Source organism: Notamacropus eugenii, chromosome 7 (assembly GCF_028372415.1).
Source record: "Notamacropus eugenii isolate mMacEug1 chromosome 7, mMacEug1.pri_v2, whole genome shotgun sequence".
NCBI lineage: Eukaryota > Metazoa > Chordata > Mammalia > Diprotodontia > Macropodidae > Notamacropus > Notamacropus eugenii.
Window position 1 is genome coordinate 141,281,804 of NC_092878.1, and position 15,913 is coordinate 141,297,716.

Sequence of the window (15,913 nt, forward strand, 5' to 3'; positions counted from 1 at the left end):
CCAACTGATGTAGAGCCTTCTGAGCTCATATTGATCTGGTCAGCCATGGATAAACACACTGTACTTGACCCCAAAATAGTGATGTTATTTTGGTCTTCTTTGAAAGCAAAAGATAACCACCAACCAATAAACACATTAGTCTGCTTGTCTCCCTCAGTGGATATCCTTGAGGGCAAGGACTGCCTTTTGCCTTTTTTATATTCCCAGCACTTAGCATAGTACCTGGTATATAGTGGGCACTTAATACATACTTAGTAACTTTCATACATTTTCATCTGGATACTCAACATCTCACTTCATTAGCCAGGAATGACTTTAACCAATAGGATCTTATATGTGTCCTCAGTATTTAGTGCAGTGCTATGCACATAATAAACTCTTAATAAATGTGTTTTCTGTCATTCATTCATCTGTTTCTGAAAGATCTGAGAGTCTCCTGGCTAAGGAATTCTGTACCTCTCCCATAACCACGGGGTATTCTTGATACCAAAGTAAGAGGTCAAGGAGCTCCAGATTGATTATAAGTAGTAGTTTAATCAATTTGGGTTGCTTATATATATGGGGCAGTATAATGGATTCCAGCCAAGATATTAATTGTCCTTGATCTGGGGCAGCAGTGGCCAGACCAGTCAGTGAATCTCTGTAAAAAAAAACCCCAAAACCAAACAAACCAACCTGTGGTAATTATAGAAAACAGATAAACAGAAAACAACAGAGGAGGAACTAGAGAGTGCATCACTATTGATTGGTGGATGTTTTTGGTTTTCCATTTAGTAATGAGCTTAGTCATTAAGTCTGTGTTATGCTCAAACATAAGTTTGTGTATTGAATATACAGGTCACATATGCATCACGATATTCTTGTTATGGCTTTCATAGGTCATAGTATTTAAGTTATGATTCAGTTTTTAAATTATGATTCACTCTCTGAAGTAATGATTTTTACCAGATCACTGTATAGGTTTTATGACTTTTCACTTATTACTGTATTTCATGGCTTTTTTCCCAATATGGACCCCACAGTTTCTAAGAGACTACAATTATTACTAAAGCTCTAAGAGTCAAATTGAGTATTAAAGGGGGGAAATTAAGCTCACAGTTTGGAGTTCAGTTAAGAAATGACTATGTTCTTCTTATAGAATCAGATAAATGTATATTTTTATCTGTGATCCAGGGGGATCTGCTTTAAAGTCAGCTGAAAAAATGGCTGGATGTGAATTGAGTACTCCCTATAGAGTCAGAGAAAATGTGTACGTGTGTGTGTGTGTGTGTGTGTGTGTGTGTGTGTGTGTGATCTGTGATCTATAAGATCTATATATAAGATATATATATATATATATATATATATATATGATCTATAGATCTATGGAGTTGTGCTATTTACTGACTCATCTTATGCAATTATTTTTTCCTGGCCAGGTCCTAGAGCAAGACAGAAAACTTAAACTTTTGTTGCTTCTTTTACCCTCGGACAGAAGAGGCTTGAACATTTCTAGTTATTTGAACTTGTTCTGAAGAACTGGGAGAAGGCAATTAAAGAAATGCGAGAGATGAGAAACTTTTTTCACCCCCTCAATCTTGGTCCTGTCCCTACTTCCACTTTCCCCCAAGATGTGAAAGGAACATGGAGAGACAGATCCCCAGTCACACTGACCCACACTGGCCCAGCTCCTATGGACCACGTGAGGACACACCTGACATGCAGAGGCTAAAGCTAGATATCCATACTGCATACAAAAACATACAGACCAAGAAGTCCCAGATGAGGTCAGAAATGCAAACCATGAAACATGACCTCTTACTTATTACCATGATGGAGGAACTGGCCAGATACATGAAATGAGAATGAAAGATTAATAAAATGACCTTAAAAATAAACTTAAAACTCATGTGAAAGTATGAAGAGCTCAATTAGCCAAAATTAAATTGAGTCTTAAGCAATTTTTTTACATATTGCAGAATTTTCTTTCTAGGCTGTATTTATGATCTCACTTATTTGGAAGTATTATTTCGACCCTGTGACTGTGCTACCAAGTAAATGGATAGCTCCATTAGAAAAGTAATGCTACTTTTTACTGAAGTAGTAGGTGGTATTAGAATTACTTCTTGGCTTGTTGTCTGCCACAAGCTATGTATATTATGCTGTACCACTTTAGCCAAAAAGGAAAATGAATAAGTTCTAGAACTTTACATTACTATCAGAATTAAAAGTCAGATTTAAACTTTTTATTTGTGTATATAAATGAACCAGAAAAAATTTTCTTAATATGCATGCAACCCAGTCAGCCTGATGCTAGTTGATTTTCTTTAGTAAGAAATGTACAAAATTCTGGTAGCATTTATGTTGTATTATATATAAATTATAATTGTTAAGCATAAGTTAGAAGTAGTTTTTTTGCCTCTACTGTCAGTTAGAAAAATAGATGTTCTCAAAATGTCATAAAGCACTCTAAAATAACACTTAAAAATCTAATTTACTAAGGTAATCTTAATAACAATCAATTATAATTTATTACATTTTATGTACTTTATTATACTCATTATGACAAATAACATTTTATATCGTTTATTATGATGATAAGTAACTTATATTTATATACTCTGCTACATTTATTATAATATAAATAATTTATTATATTTATTATAATAAATCCTAATAATATCAGTAGTGACTAAAGGAATCCATGGAGAAAAGAGAAAATAAGGATAGACGGCTTGCTTGTTAAAACTGTCTTAAGTGTAATTTTATAAAAATCTTATAGAGAGAAGTTTATATAAGAGATTCTATGAGAGTATGTGAGGAACTTATAAGTACAATGTGTTTTGGAGAGACTTTTCTATGACTACTGAAGACAAGGGGGAAAATGGAAAAGGACTAATCTTAAGAAGAAGTAAGCAGTCTTAAAAGTCTTTAATCAGTATCCATAGCAAGCTGAATGGAACATGACTGCTTCCAGACAAGTGAAGTCAACAAGTGTTTGTTATATACTACTATGGGCCAGGCAGTGTACTAAACCCTGAGGATGAAAAGACAGCCTTGACTAGTTCAGTCTAATGGGGGAGAAGGCATGCAAAAAAGTATGTACAAAAACTGTACGTACAGGTTAAATTGGAGACAATTTCAAGAGGAAAATACTTCTTACAGAAGAAAAGACATTTGTTGAGACTTGAAGAAAGTCAGAGGGAGCCAGAAGTGAGAAGAGAAAAAAAGAGAATTCCAGGTATCTGATAGATCAAATGAAAATCCTCAGGGCAGCCTCTTTCAGCATCCACTGAGCATGGGATTTGCTCCCTGTTCCACAGAAAGGCCCCCTCAAACAGGACCAGGGAGCTTCTGGCCGCAAGGATCTCTGCAATGTCCCGCCATCTCATCGCATCACTCTCCTCTGTATTTATAGGACTCTTCCCCCAATTCAACCACAAAACCATCTCATTTTGTCCCATCCTATAACTATACCCAATATCAGATATATGGTCTTACCACCAGCACCCTCTTAGGTACTGAAAATATATCTGTATAAATATATTCTATATCTGAAAACCCATGGCAACTTGCATAGTCTGAGGCATTGACTTTTTATATCTTTAGATGACTAGGAAGCTGTATCAGAGAAGCTCAGGCTAAGGGGTTGCAGGGATAGTTTTGTCCTATCACACAAAGAAAATAATAATTTTTTTAAAAGTTGAAAGGGAAGAGGTTTAGCAGTACCAGATCTCAAATAATGTTATAAAGAAATACTCATCAAAACTGTTTGGTACTAATTTCTAAAAAATAGAAACTTGTGTGATATTTTCAAAAGCTCAGAGAGACAGTTTCTGGGTAATTTAGTGACTTTATTAATAAGGCCAGCATGTTTACTAATAAAAAAAAACGGACATTTGACTGTCTCTCTTAAGCCAAAGACACCTCATGGCAGTTTATATGCCCTTCAAAGAGTATGTGTTCCTGAGGATGGCGATCAACTGTGATTGCTTATCAATTAATATGAAAATGAATGTCACAGTGATAGGATGGGTTATATTACAAGGAGGGTCTTGGAGTACAATCACTCAAATCTTGGTCAAAGAGACTTATCAATTTCCATAACACCTGTCTGACAAAAGGGACAATCCGCATTTTTCCAGACCTGTCTGACAAAACAAAATGAGCAAAAATGTACCCACTAGCCCAAATTTAGAATTTCTTTTACTGTCTTTGATTAGGTCTTGATCTGGGTACATCTTTGATGTACTCTTTGGGGAAGGACTGCTTTTTGGATAACAACCCCTAGGAAAACTGGCAAGCGGTATGGCAGAAATTAGGTTTAGACTACCACCTTACACCACAATAAGTGCCAAATGGATACATGACCCAGATATGTAGATGTCTCAGTGACATCTCAAACTCAACATGCCTAAAACTGATCTCATCTTTTCCCCCAAAGCCTCCCCTCTTCCAAATTTCCCTATTTTTGTGGAAGGCATCACCACTCTTCTACATAATAATAGTTAACATGGATATACTTTACATTTCTTATCTCATGTAATTCCCATAACAACCTTGGGAGCTAGGTATTATTCATTATCCCCATTTTATAGATGAAAAAACCAAGGCTGAGAGATAGAAAGTGATTTATCCAGGGTCACACAACTAGTAAGTATTTGAGGTAAGATTCAAAATCAGGTCTTTCTTGCTCTGATTTCAAGATGTCATGAAACATATGTATCTGAAAAGAGGGTAACTACAGAGCAGATTAGGTGTGTCCCCATGTGGTCCACGGGAGCTAGTGTGGGCCAGTGCAGCTGGCCAGTGTTCTTTCCAGTGTTCTCTCCAATGTTCCTTTCACATCCTGGGGAAAAGTGGAAGTAGATCAAGATTAAAGGGGTGAAAAAAGTTGCCCATGTCTATTCCTTTTTAATTGCTTTCTCTCACCAGTTCTAGAACAAGTTTAAATAATTAGAATTGTTCAAGAGATTTAAAATTTTTTAAATTATTTATAATATTTTGAAACATAGTGCTAAAGAGAGTGATGAATAGATTAGGGTTAATTTAGGAAGACTTCTTGGAAGAGGTGATTGAATCTTAAAAGTCTGTGGATAAATATATTCAATCTTTATTAGATAACCAGATGAATTCCAGGGAAGAACTATTAGCATATTCATTCATTTTCATCAAACTGGCTATTAGTGACTGTTATAAATGTTGGTATTTCATAAGGTTGTCTAACTGTTATAATGCCAAAGTTATAAATGTGGGAAGATAATTGTGCCTTTGACAGAAATGGGGAATTCTCAAAGAGAAATGGGTTCAGGAGGAAAGATAATAGACAATTTTGGCCATGTTGAGTTTGAAATGTCTCCAGGACATACAGTTTGAAATTTCCAGTAGGCTATTGGTGATGTGGGAGAGACTATGTATATATATATGTACACATATATACCCATATTTATAAGTCATTTACTCAGAGACGATCATTAAATCAAAGGAGCTGATGAGACTGTTGAAGAAGGGTAAGTGGGCTTAGTCTTTAGGGAACAATAGGGTTAAAATGTAGGCTGTGAAATGGGTGAGAGAAAGGAGATGAGAAAGAAGTCTGATAGATATGAGGAAGACCAGGAGAGAGTGGTGTCACAAAAACCTACAGAAGAGAAAATATCCAGGAAAAGAGGGTGGTCAACAGCATGAAAAAAAGAAAGGGAGAGAATAGGAGACCACAGCAACTGGCCACAAAATTCCAACAAAACTCTCCAGTGCTGAACCAAATTAAAGTGTAATTAGGAAATAATTAACAAAATAAATAAAAATACAGTGCAACATAGATAACGTTTATTTGTGTTTTTAAAGTCAGTATATGGCTCCCAGGGATCTTTTTTCAATTTGCGTTTGACATCACTGCTTTAAAATAATACAGATACATGAAGGACACAGTGAACTGATAAAAGTAAAAAAAATTGAAGGACAAAAATCTGTAGCTGTAATTTCGCAATCAGATTTGGCAATTAGATATCATTGGTGACTTTGGAAAAAACAATTTCAGTTGAGTGATGAGACTGGAACTTGTTTTGGAGTCAGTAAGAGGAAGGGAAAGGGAGGCCCTAAGTCTGTGCAGGTTTTTCAATGAGTTTGAGAAGAGGGTAAAGATAGAACATGATAGCTTGAAGGTCTGGTCAAATCTAATGATCTTATTTTTTTTCTTTTTAGGATGAGATATTTGGTTATGCTTGAAAAAGGAATCAATAGTAGAGATTGAGGATTCAAGAGAGAGGGGTATGACTGAGGCCAAAATCTAGTGGAGAAGTTGGGACGACAAAGGATGGGATCGAGAACAGGAGAGTTGGCATTGGCAAGGAGAAAGGCCACCTCTTTGTCAGAGACTGGGGATGTGAGAGAGTAGAGGAAGAAAGAGACAAGAAGTTTTTAGAGGAAGAGAAAGGGAGAAGAGGACACTAATATGAAAAGGCTTCAATAGTCTCAGTAAATTAAGGGGCCCGGACCTCAACTGAAGGGAAGCGGGGTGGAGAGGGAAGGAGAGAAGGGGAGGAGGGAAGACGAGGTTTAGAGTCGCTTCTCTGGGGAATAAGGAGGCAAGCAATTAAGAAAGAGTAAAAGAACTGCCTTGTGTCAGTGAGGGCCTTATTGAAGTTGGAAAAACTTAAATTTGCAATGTACCCAGTTAGTGCTGCTGGGAAACTTTCTCCAACTACATTCAAGTAGCCCATGGGTAGGAGGGAAGGAAGGTAATGGTGGGGAAAATCCAGGCTACGTTTTCAAGTGTTTGGATGGGTTTTATGTGGGAAAAGTATTAGAATTGTTCTGCTTGATGACAAAGGGAAGACTAAGGAGCAAGGGACGGAAGCTGTGGATACCAAGTATCAATTAGAGTTACCCAAAAGTAGGATGGACTGACTTCAGAGGTGGTGAATTTCCACTCCGTGGAGGTCAGAGTCTCACAGAATCACAGATTTAGAGGAAAAGGAAGATTAGAAGATATCTGGTCTAATTCCATCATTTTACAGAAGAGGAAACTGAGACTTAGAGTGGTTAAGCAATTTCCCCAAGGTCATACAGGTAGTGTCAGAGGCAATATTTGAACCTCGGACCTCTGATTGCTAAGTCAAGTTTTCAGAGAGTGGATGAATGACTATCTACTGGCAGTGATACAATGGGGATTCTTGGTCAGGTATGGGACTTCGAATTGATAGCCTCTGAAGCCCCTTTTAATTCTAAGATTCTGTGATTCTCTTACCTTTTGGAAATCTAGTCCAACTCACTATTTTCCTTAGTAAAGGAAACAATTACACAGAGGTCAAATGTATTGATCACAGAGCTAGAAGCTGAATTAAAAAGAAGAGCCTGTATCCTGATTGAAGTGCTTTTCCTTTTGCATTATACTACTTTTTTTTTTTTTTTGAAGCAATTGGGATTAAGTGACTTGCCCAGGGTCACATAGCTAGTAAGTGTGTAAGACCAGATTTGAACTCAGGTCTCCCTGACTCAAGGGCTGGGCTCTGTCTACTGTACCATCTAGCTCCTCATTACACTGATTTTTTTTTTTTTTACTTTACATTACACTGATTTTAACAACTACAGCACTTATCACTCTTTGGAGCATGCTCATCAAATGTTACCTGTCAGAGTGGTGACAATACAATTAGAGAACCAGTGTTCCTGGCTGGGACCCTTAATTACCAAAATTATGAATAGTAGCTATACATAGTCAATTGTCTTTGCATCGTTCAGAGTCAACAGAAGAACCAGACTGGTTGGGAAAGAGAAACCTGAACTGCTAAAATGTTTAGCCTATGCAGTTACAGGATTCCAGCAAAAGTAGTTCCGCAAGAATCCTTGAAAAGGGTATTAGGTTATAATAGTTTTCCCTCAAGTATGAAATCAGTTGATATGGTTGTTCAGTTGTGTCCAACACTTCATGAGCCCACGGACCACAGCCCACCAGGACTTCCATCCTCCCCTATCTCCCAAAGTCTGTCCAAGCTATGTTGTTGCTTCCATGGCACTATCTATCCATCCCATCCTCAGCTGTCTCCTTTTCTGTTTGCCTTCAACCTTTCCCAGTGTTAGGATCTTTTCTGGTCAGTTGTCTTCTCATTAAATGGCCAAAGTATTTAAGCTTTACCTTCAGTATTTGACCTTCCGGTGATTAGTCTGGATTAATTTCTTTAAGCTCTGACTGCTTTGATTTCTTCACTCTCCAAATATCAATTCCTCATTGCTCAGCTTTCCCCATAGTCCAACTCTAACAACCATACATTTCTACTAGAAAAACCCATAGATTTGACTCTACAGACCATTGTCATCAAGGTGGTGTCTCTGCTTTTTAGTATTCTGTTCAGATTGGTCATAGTTTTCCTTCCATGTGATTCCATGGCTACAGTCACTATCTGCAGCGATCTTTGAGTCAAAGAGATAGATAAAAAGACACAGATGGGCATTCAGAGAGAGAGAAAAAAAGAAATAAAACATCTGAAAGCCAAGAAATAATTATTACAGAAAGAACCATGTTTTGTCATATCTTGAAGATTTCAAAAACCAAATCTCTTGGTATTTTCAAATATAAACACTTTAAAAAATATAAACACTTTTAAATCTTGGCTCAGAATAAAACCGCATTCATGAGAAAGAACAACAACAAAAAAATACTAAGCAACAAAATGCTTTACAGAGGTGTCAAATGAGAAAAATAGGCTGCAACTGGCCACAAAATGCCCAACACAACTCTAGTGCTGAGCCAATTTAAGATGTAATTGGAAAATACCTAACAATATAAATGAAAAAGGCAATGCAATATAATGTTGATTTGTGATTTTAAAGTCAGTATATGACCCCCAAGGATCCTTTTCAATTTGAGTTTGACCTCTCTGCTTTAAAATAATATAAATACATGCTCACGTGCAGTGATAAAGATAAAAAATTTGAAGGATAAAAATCTGTTGATATAAGTCCACTGTCCAAATTTGGGGTTTGATGCCTTTCTTAGATTATTCAAGCTCTCAGATGTAGCAACAAGAAAAATTTCAGAAAGGAAAAGCAGTAGAATGAAAAGGATAGAAAAGGGATCTTATGAGGAAATTTAGAATTCTTAAGCCCAGAGAAGAAATTAAAAGAGGACTCAGTTTGATATAAAATCATTTTGAAAAGAATACTGATCATGTATCCTCCTCTTCTAGAACCTTAACAAGATGAAAAATTTACAGTTGTAACAAGAAAATATTTTATTAGATATAAAAAACTTATTGATTATAAGAGTGATTAAATGTTGTAGTAAGTATCTAATTCATCTTCCTAGGGGCTAAATTTAAACCACAGTAGTTTGAACATAGTTAAAGAATTTATGCTATGAATATATAAATAGATATAAATAGGTATTATATATATCACTATATGTAATAAACATTTTGTATAGTACCTAGTATGTGCCAGGCACTGTGTTGTTTTTTTTTTTTTAAATATTATCTCATTTGATCTTCGAATAACCCTGAGAGGCAGGTGCTATTATTATCCCTATTTTACAGTTGACACTGGCAAACAGAGGATAGGCGACTTACCAAAGGTCACATAGCTAGCAAGTATCTGAGATCAAATTTAAGCCCAAGTATTCCTGACTCCAGGCTCAGTGTATTATCTACTGTGCTACCAACTGCTACCTCTGTGAAAAGACCTGCCAATGAAGGATGTTACTGACAGTATAAAGACAGCTTTAAAAGTCAGAGAGACCATCCATCTGTCCAGGATGAAGCTACCCTCAAAAGCCCTTAATATGAATAAAAATAGACCATATTATGATATAAAGATAGTTTCATAGAGATAACCTCTTGAGGTCCCTTTCATTCTTATTCATATATTTTATCACCAATATTTACTTTTGTTTTTGCTTGTTTTTTTTATACAGCGCTCCTGTGTCCCAAGTCAAGAATGTTCCAACAGCTGGAGAGTAAGTAATTCAGATCTATTCATTCTAGTTCTCTCACTGTGAAAAACAAGCAAGAAAAGCAACTTTACTGAAAGACAAAAGATAATGAATTCACGGATAGGGACTGAAGCCACAATTTCATACCTTTAGTGAAGTACCTTGATAGGAAACTCTCTGCTAATGCTGATCAATGCCTTTTCTGCTTTAGTCTTACAGAGCTGGTTGCCTGGAGCATTGAGCTAATGACTTGTCTAGGGTCAAATAGCCAATGTATGTGTGAAATCTGTGATTGATATAATACAGATATACACATATATAACTTGAAATAATGGCAGTAATTTACATTTTTGTAGATTAAGTGATGCCCTGAAAGGTAGAGAAACTTGATCCATAGCCAATGTGGGGGCAAAGCTTGAATTGAGTTCTTCTTCTGAATCTAAGATGAATATCCTTTAACTTACTATATTGACTTTTTTTACAGCTTAGCTATACCAGATAATAAGTCTATTTGTGCATTTGTGATATTTATATCAGGCGGCATGAGGTAATGGATAGAAAGCTCACTTTAATCCAGGAAGACCAGGGCTCAAGTCTCCCCCTCTGACACAATGGGTAAATGATTCAGTTTCTCCTCGCCCCCAGACGAGTCTCTAACTTTGTAAAACATACATGAAGTGCTGCCCATCTTCTTTAGTAGAGGAAATTTCCCCATCAGGAGTCCCCAAGCCCAATAAAATGATAGTTCTAGTCAAATAAAGAATATATACATATATGTGTATGTATACATATATACATGCACATATATACATACATAAACACACCTGTGTAGTGTGTTTATGTGTTTATGTATGTGCAATATATGTATCTCAATATACATACATTGAACTATAAATACCTATGGTGATATACAGAAGCATGTCTATAAACATACATATATACATACATACTCATGCATATGTATCACATACATATATCTGCATATATTTGTGTATACATGTTGTGTATATATGTATATACAAGGATACATATATATTTATAGACATATTTCTGTCCTTCCTCATCATCAGTATTTCCTCGAAGATACAGACCAAGCTCCCTCTAGAGGGCCCAATGCACTCTTTTTTTTGTCTTTTTTTTTTCTGGGTATCTTACCCATTTTAACCAAAGCAAATCCAACCATTCAGCTGATACATTATGAGCATTTAAAGGACCACCAGCCATATCGATGATATGCATCATGTCTAAATTGAACAGCCCTCAAGAAAGGATTGTATTGATTTGCTGTAATGACTAATATTTGCATCTTTGGGGAGGGAGGTCAAGGAAAGGATTTATTGTTACCCATCTATTTCCATTTTTTTTCCTTAAAGAGCCATTGCCAAATTTAAGAGGCAACATAAGATTGGATCTGATGTTTTGCTTGGCTTCTTAGAAAAGCCCTGCTATTTTTTTCTCCTTTATGAACAAGCTGTTTACCAAAAATCTCAAGGCAACCTACTTTCTTAAGAATAGATCTACTAATTGTTCTCTAAATAAAAATTTTCTGTCCTTATCCTACTTTATTTTAAATGGTATTTGCTTCCCGAATAGTTGCTGTCTTCCTCCCTTTGCACTTTTCTGTGGCTTTAGATACCATGCAAAGACTCAGAAAACATGTAAAGAACTAATGAAATGTTTCATTTAAAAGATAATGTGTGGCATACACACATGCAGGCTAAAGTCACATGCTTTGCCTAGTATGACAGACATACCAAAGCCACAAACTCATTACAATATGCTGAAAAAAATTAAGAATATGGAGGAGTGTTTTAATGGCAATCATTCTGTAGATGCTAAAACTTGTAATTGGCCAAATATGTCCTTTAATTACTAGACTCTTAGAAAGAACAATTCGATCAACGGTGGAACAGCATCTTTTTGATGTTCAGGACTCTGGAGGTCAAAGTTCGGAAGATTCAGAATGTGGAGGACCATCAGCTTCTTCTACAGCAGCTAGCAGGCAGAAGCGGTGGCATAACAAGGGTCAGAATGAAATCAGACATAACAGAGAAAGGTAAGATGGGAAATGGTCCTTTTGTGTCTATGCGTATTGAACGATAGAAATTGCGTATATAAATCTATAACTATATGTACATTCCTAAAATACTACTATGATGCAATTATGCTTACTGGTTAGATCTTTGTCACCGCAATAAAAATTGTTTATTCATTCCCCCATCTGTGCAAAGTCCTCTGGAACCATTTGGGTCTAGTGGTCAGATACAGATCAGGGCAACTGGAGATGCCCCTCCTCTCCCCCCGTCAAAATGGTTAGAACCATTTTTATCAATAAAAATTTCACTTTTCATGGTAGAAATCTGTTCAAACTTTATTTAGAAGTCATATTTTCTCCATTAACAACTTATTTTTGAGTAATAGTAGGGAAATTTGGAAGGAAGGCAGACTATGATATGGTATTTGTAAAATATCTAGCAACAGTGCTGTTTTGGGTTGTGAAACTTAATCCCTTGGACTCTTAGACGAGTTCATGAATGAGCTGTTGCTTGTCCTTAGTTCTTGAAGAGGACCATGCCATCCCGGAGGTGATGCCACAACATGCAAGTGAATTGGATTTAAGTGAGGAAGGCTGAATAGGTTCCTATAAAAGATTAGCCAAAGGAAATGTAGAAAAGTAGTATTTGTGTAATAGAAGCAGTGCCAACGTTAAGAGTTAGGGGACCTGAGTTCAAATCTTGATTTTGACACATCCTAGCGGTGTGATTTAATCACTTAATTCTTTGAGCCTGTTGTGAGGATGAGATGAGATTTGTATTTTAAATACTTTGCCAGTTTTATAGCACTATGGAAATGTTATTTATTATTATTATTAAGTGTCACTATATCATTGTAACTCTGGAGAAGAATTTAGCATAGGGCAGATCCAATTTAGAGATTAACAGATTAACAGAGGAAATGTGCAAGAAATCTCATTTTCATTAAGGTCTCAGTCATAAGGCATTCACATATACAACCTAAAGGTGAGCACTAGCGAACAAGGCTTACGTTGTAGGTGTAGTATTATATTTATACTGAAGATTAATATTAACTCTCACAAGTATGAAGAAATTACAGGAAAATTTATATCTTACCATTAAAAAGAATAAATGGAGTAAAAGGAAAGGATGGCTTGTTATTTTACTATAACTTTTATAAGAAAAAATTTTTTGATTACTTATATATATTAGTATCTTCCTATTTTTTTTTCTAACACTGCTACCCCAGTATCTGCTACCTTAAAATATACGGGCTGGTCAGAAGCACACAGACCACCTTCCATGCCTGGTATGGCCCCTTTCCTTACCTCTGTCCCATAGAATTCCAGGAGTCTTTCAAAGCTCAGATCAAAGGCGACCTCCTATAGGTCGCCTTTCCTCCTGTCTCAACTTCTGCTGTTACTTCCTAGAATTACTTGGAATCTCTTTTGTATAGACTAATTGTGTACATCTTGTTCCCGCCCCCCCCCCCCCCAATAGAATGTAAGTTCTACTACTCCATTTTTGTCCTTTTATCCTTAAGATAGCTAAATAAAAGCTTATTGATTGATTGAATAAAGTATATTTTAAATATGTAGATTAAGATGGAACCATTTACTATTCTCTTTATAGGCTACACAGATATTCCTTCCACATCTCCGGGGTTAGGGATGTGGCCCACCATCAATCTGGAAAATCCATTTAAAAGTTTTTGGCACTCCCTTCATACTAGGGGAAAAGTCTAAATCATTATGGTATCATATAATACCGAGTTATTATGGTATTATACAATACTATAATATTAAATAGTACTGCACATATCCTTTATGCATTTCTGAGTTTCTAATTGTTTCTGTGTCATATGCTGCTCCCACAAAAGTTCCCCAAAAATTCCCTTTTAATTTCTTATGCTGACACATGATATATAGAAAACCATGATGGGAAAGTCACATCGTGGCAGGGATAACTTTACATTTGAAATGACAAGTAAAGTAAAAGCATTTAAAATGAAGGGTAAAGAGATAGAAAAAGTTCCCTTTGTCTGGAAAACTAAAAGCTTTTTCCACTGGTATACCCAATCAAGCAACTTTTGAGGTAGGTAGATCAGAGGCTAGACATAATGTCACTCCATCATTAGAAGGCAATTGACTTGTATAAATTGACAAAGAAACGTGAGCAGGATTGTATTATTATTTATTAAAACAAAAATACTTGGAAGTTTGAAGACTATTTCTGTGAAGGTTATAATGAGGTAGTGCACAATTGGGGAAAAGAAGTGGAACATGGCAGAGCCTAAAGGAAATGGAAAAAAAACCCCAAAACTGATAAGATCTATAGCCAGACCAAATGAGGGGGAAAACAAGTTATCAGTGCTCATCTGTTCAACCACAACTCACACCAAATGCAAACATAGTGCAGTGTTTTGAGACAACCATTCACACAAGTTCTCATTCACTGAAGGCATTGTGACTGAGAAGTATTTGTTCACATTAGCAACTTCTCCATAAGAAATATATTTTCTGCTGGAAAAACAAAATTCCTGCTTAAGCTAAGCATAACGGTGACATTTCATTTTGCTTATTTTAATAGATTTTGTTCTATAAGGTGCTGTAAATTGTGAAGGAATTTTCTTCTTTCTTACTTTTTTATAGTTTTTAACATTTAAATACAAAAACTGCAGTTTGGTATAGCAAAAAGAATGTTAGACTTGGGGTCAGAGAACTTGGTTATACATCATGGCTCTGGTGCTTGCAACCTGTGTGACTTGCTCATTGACCATCTTTCATCTGCATTTTCTCATCTGTAAAATAAGGGGGTTGCACTCAAATCCAAAATCTAGATGATCTATAAGGTCCCTTCTAGTAGCTAAGTAGTCAAAAGATATTTTTGCTGATGTTTATCCTCTGTTCTTGAAGAACACCAAAATACCTGGAACATGATGCTGTGACTCACAAATGAATTAGATTTAAGTGAGGGAGGGTCTGTGCAAAGTCCTTGGAACCATCTGGTCAGATATAGATCAGGACAACTGGAGATGCCCCTCCTCTCTCCCTGTTAAAAGATATGAGTAGTTTTCAAAAGCAGAATTGCAAACTATCAACAACTATATAAAAGATTGTTCTGAATCATTAATAATATGAAAAAAATAAAATGACACAAAGATTAAACCTCAGACCCAGAAGATCAACAAAGATTGACAATTCCATGTTAAAGGTTTTTCAGGAATATAATAATGCTTAACATGAATATAGCATTTACTATGTTCCAGGCTCTGCGCTAAGCATTTTACAATCATTATCTCATTTGATCCTTACAATAACCCTGGAAAGTATTCTTATCTCTGTTTTATAGATGAAGAAACTGAGGCAAACAGTAATTAAGGGACTTGTCCAGGGTCACCCAACTAGAAAGTATCTTGAAGCTACATTTGTGTTGAAGTCTTTAAGACCCCAGATTTGGTCTCTATCCACTGCACCACCTAGAGGCTCCTACTACAAGGCACACTTTTGGTGGAATACTGAAATGGTTCAACTATTTTGGAAAATAATTTGAATTTATGTGAGAAAAATTCCTAGCCTTTAACCTAGAGATGCAAAATAAATGGAAACAAAGTGGGTGCTTTGATGGGGGAATGAATAAACAAATGCTGGTACATGAACATAATGAAATATTATTGTGTCATAAGATAAAAGAAATATGAGACCTGTGAGAACAAATACAGAAGAAAATGAGAATTGTATACATAATCACTGCAGTCACCATGTTCCATTTGAAAAACAGATGGTGAAATTAATGCACGTCTGCCTTTTTTGGTAGACATGGACAGAATGGGGCATGTGCTCTCCATCAACCAATCCGTCAGTCACTTGTCAGATGGTTTTGTTTAACCATCATGCACGTTCAATAGATGGAAGAAAGCAGTGGGATGCGGCCTGTGATTTTTTTTTAAGTGCAAAGTGCAGCATATTTGAAGTTACTTACTGGGACATGGGAA

The 15,913-nt window shown here is 36.0% G+C and overlaps 1 protein-coding gene across 3 annotated transcripts in view; it reads left to right on the forward strand.

Moving 5' to 3' along the window:
* Positions 1-15,913, forward strand: part of FAM13A (family with sequence similarity 13 member A) — a 91,439-nt gene that overhangs the window by 17,593 nt on the left and 57,933 nt on the right. For all 3 annotated transcript variants that reach the window (XM_072625429.1, XM_072625428.1, XM_072625430.1), the window contains exons 3-4: positions 9,887-9,928; positions 11,781-11,960. In XM_072625429.1, coding sequence (XP_072481530.1) covers positions 9,887-9,928; positions 11,781-11,960 — 222 coding nt within the window. The remainder of the gene's footprint in view (positions 1-9,886; positions 9,929-11,780; positions 11,961-15,913) is intronic.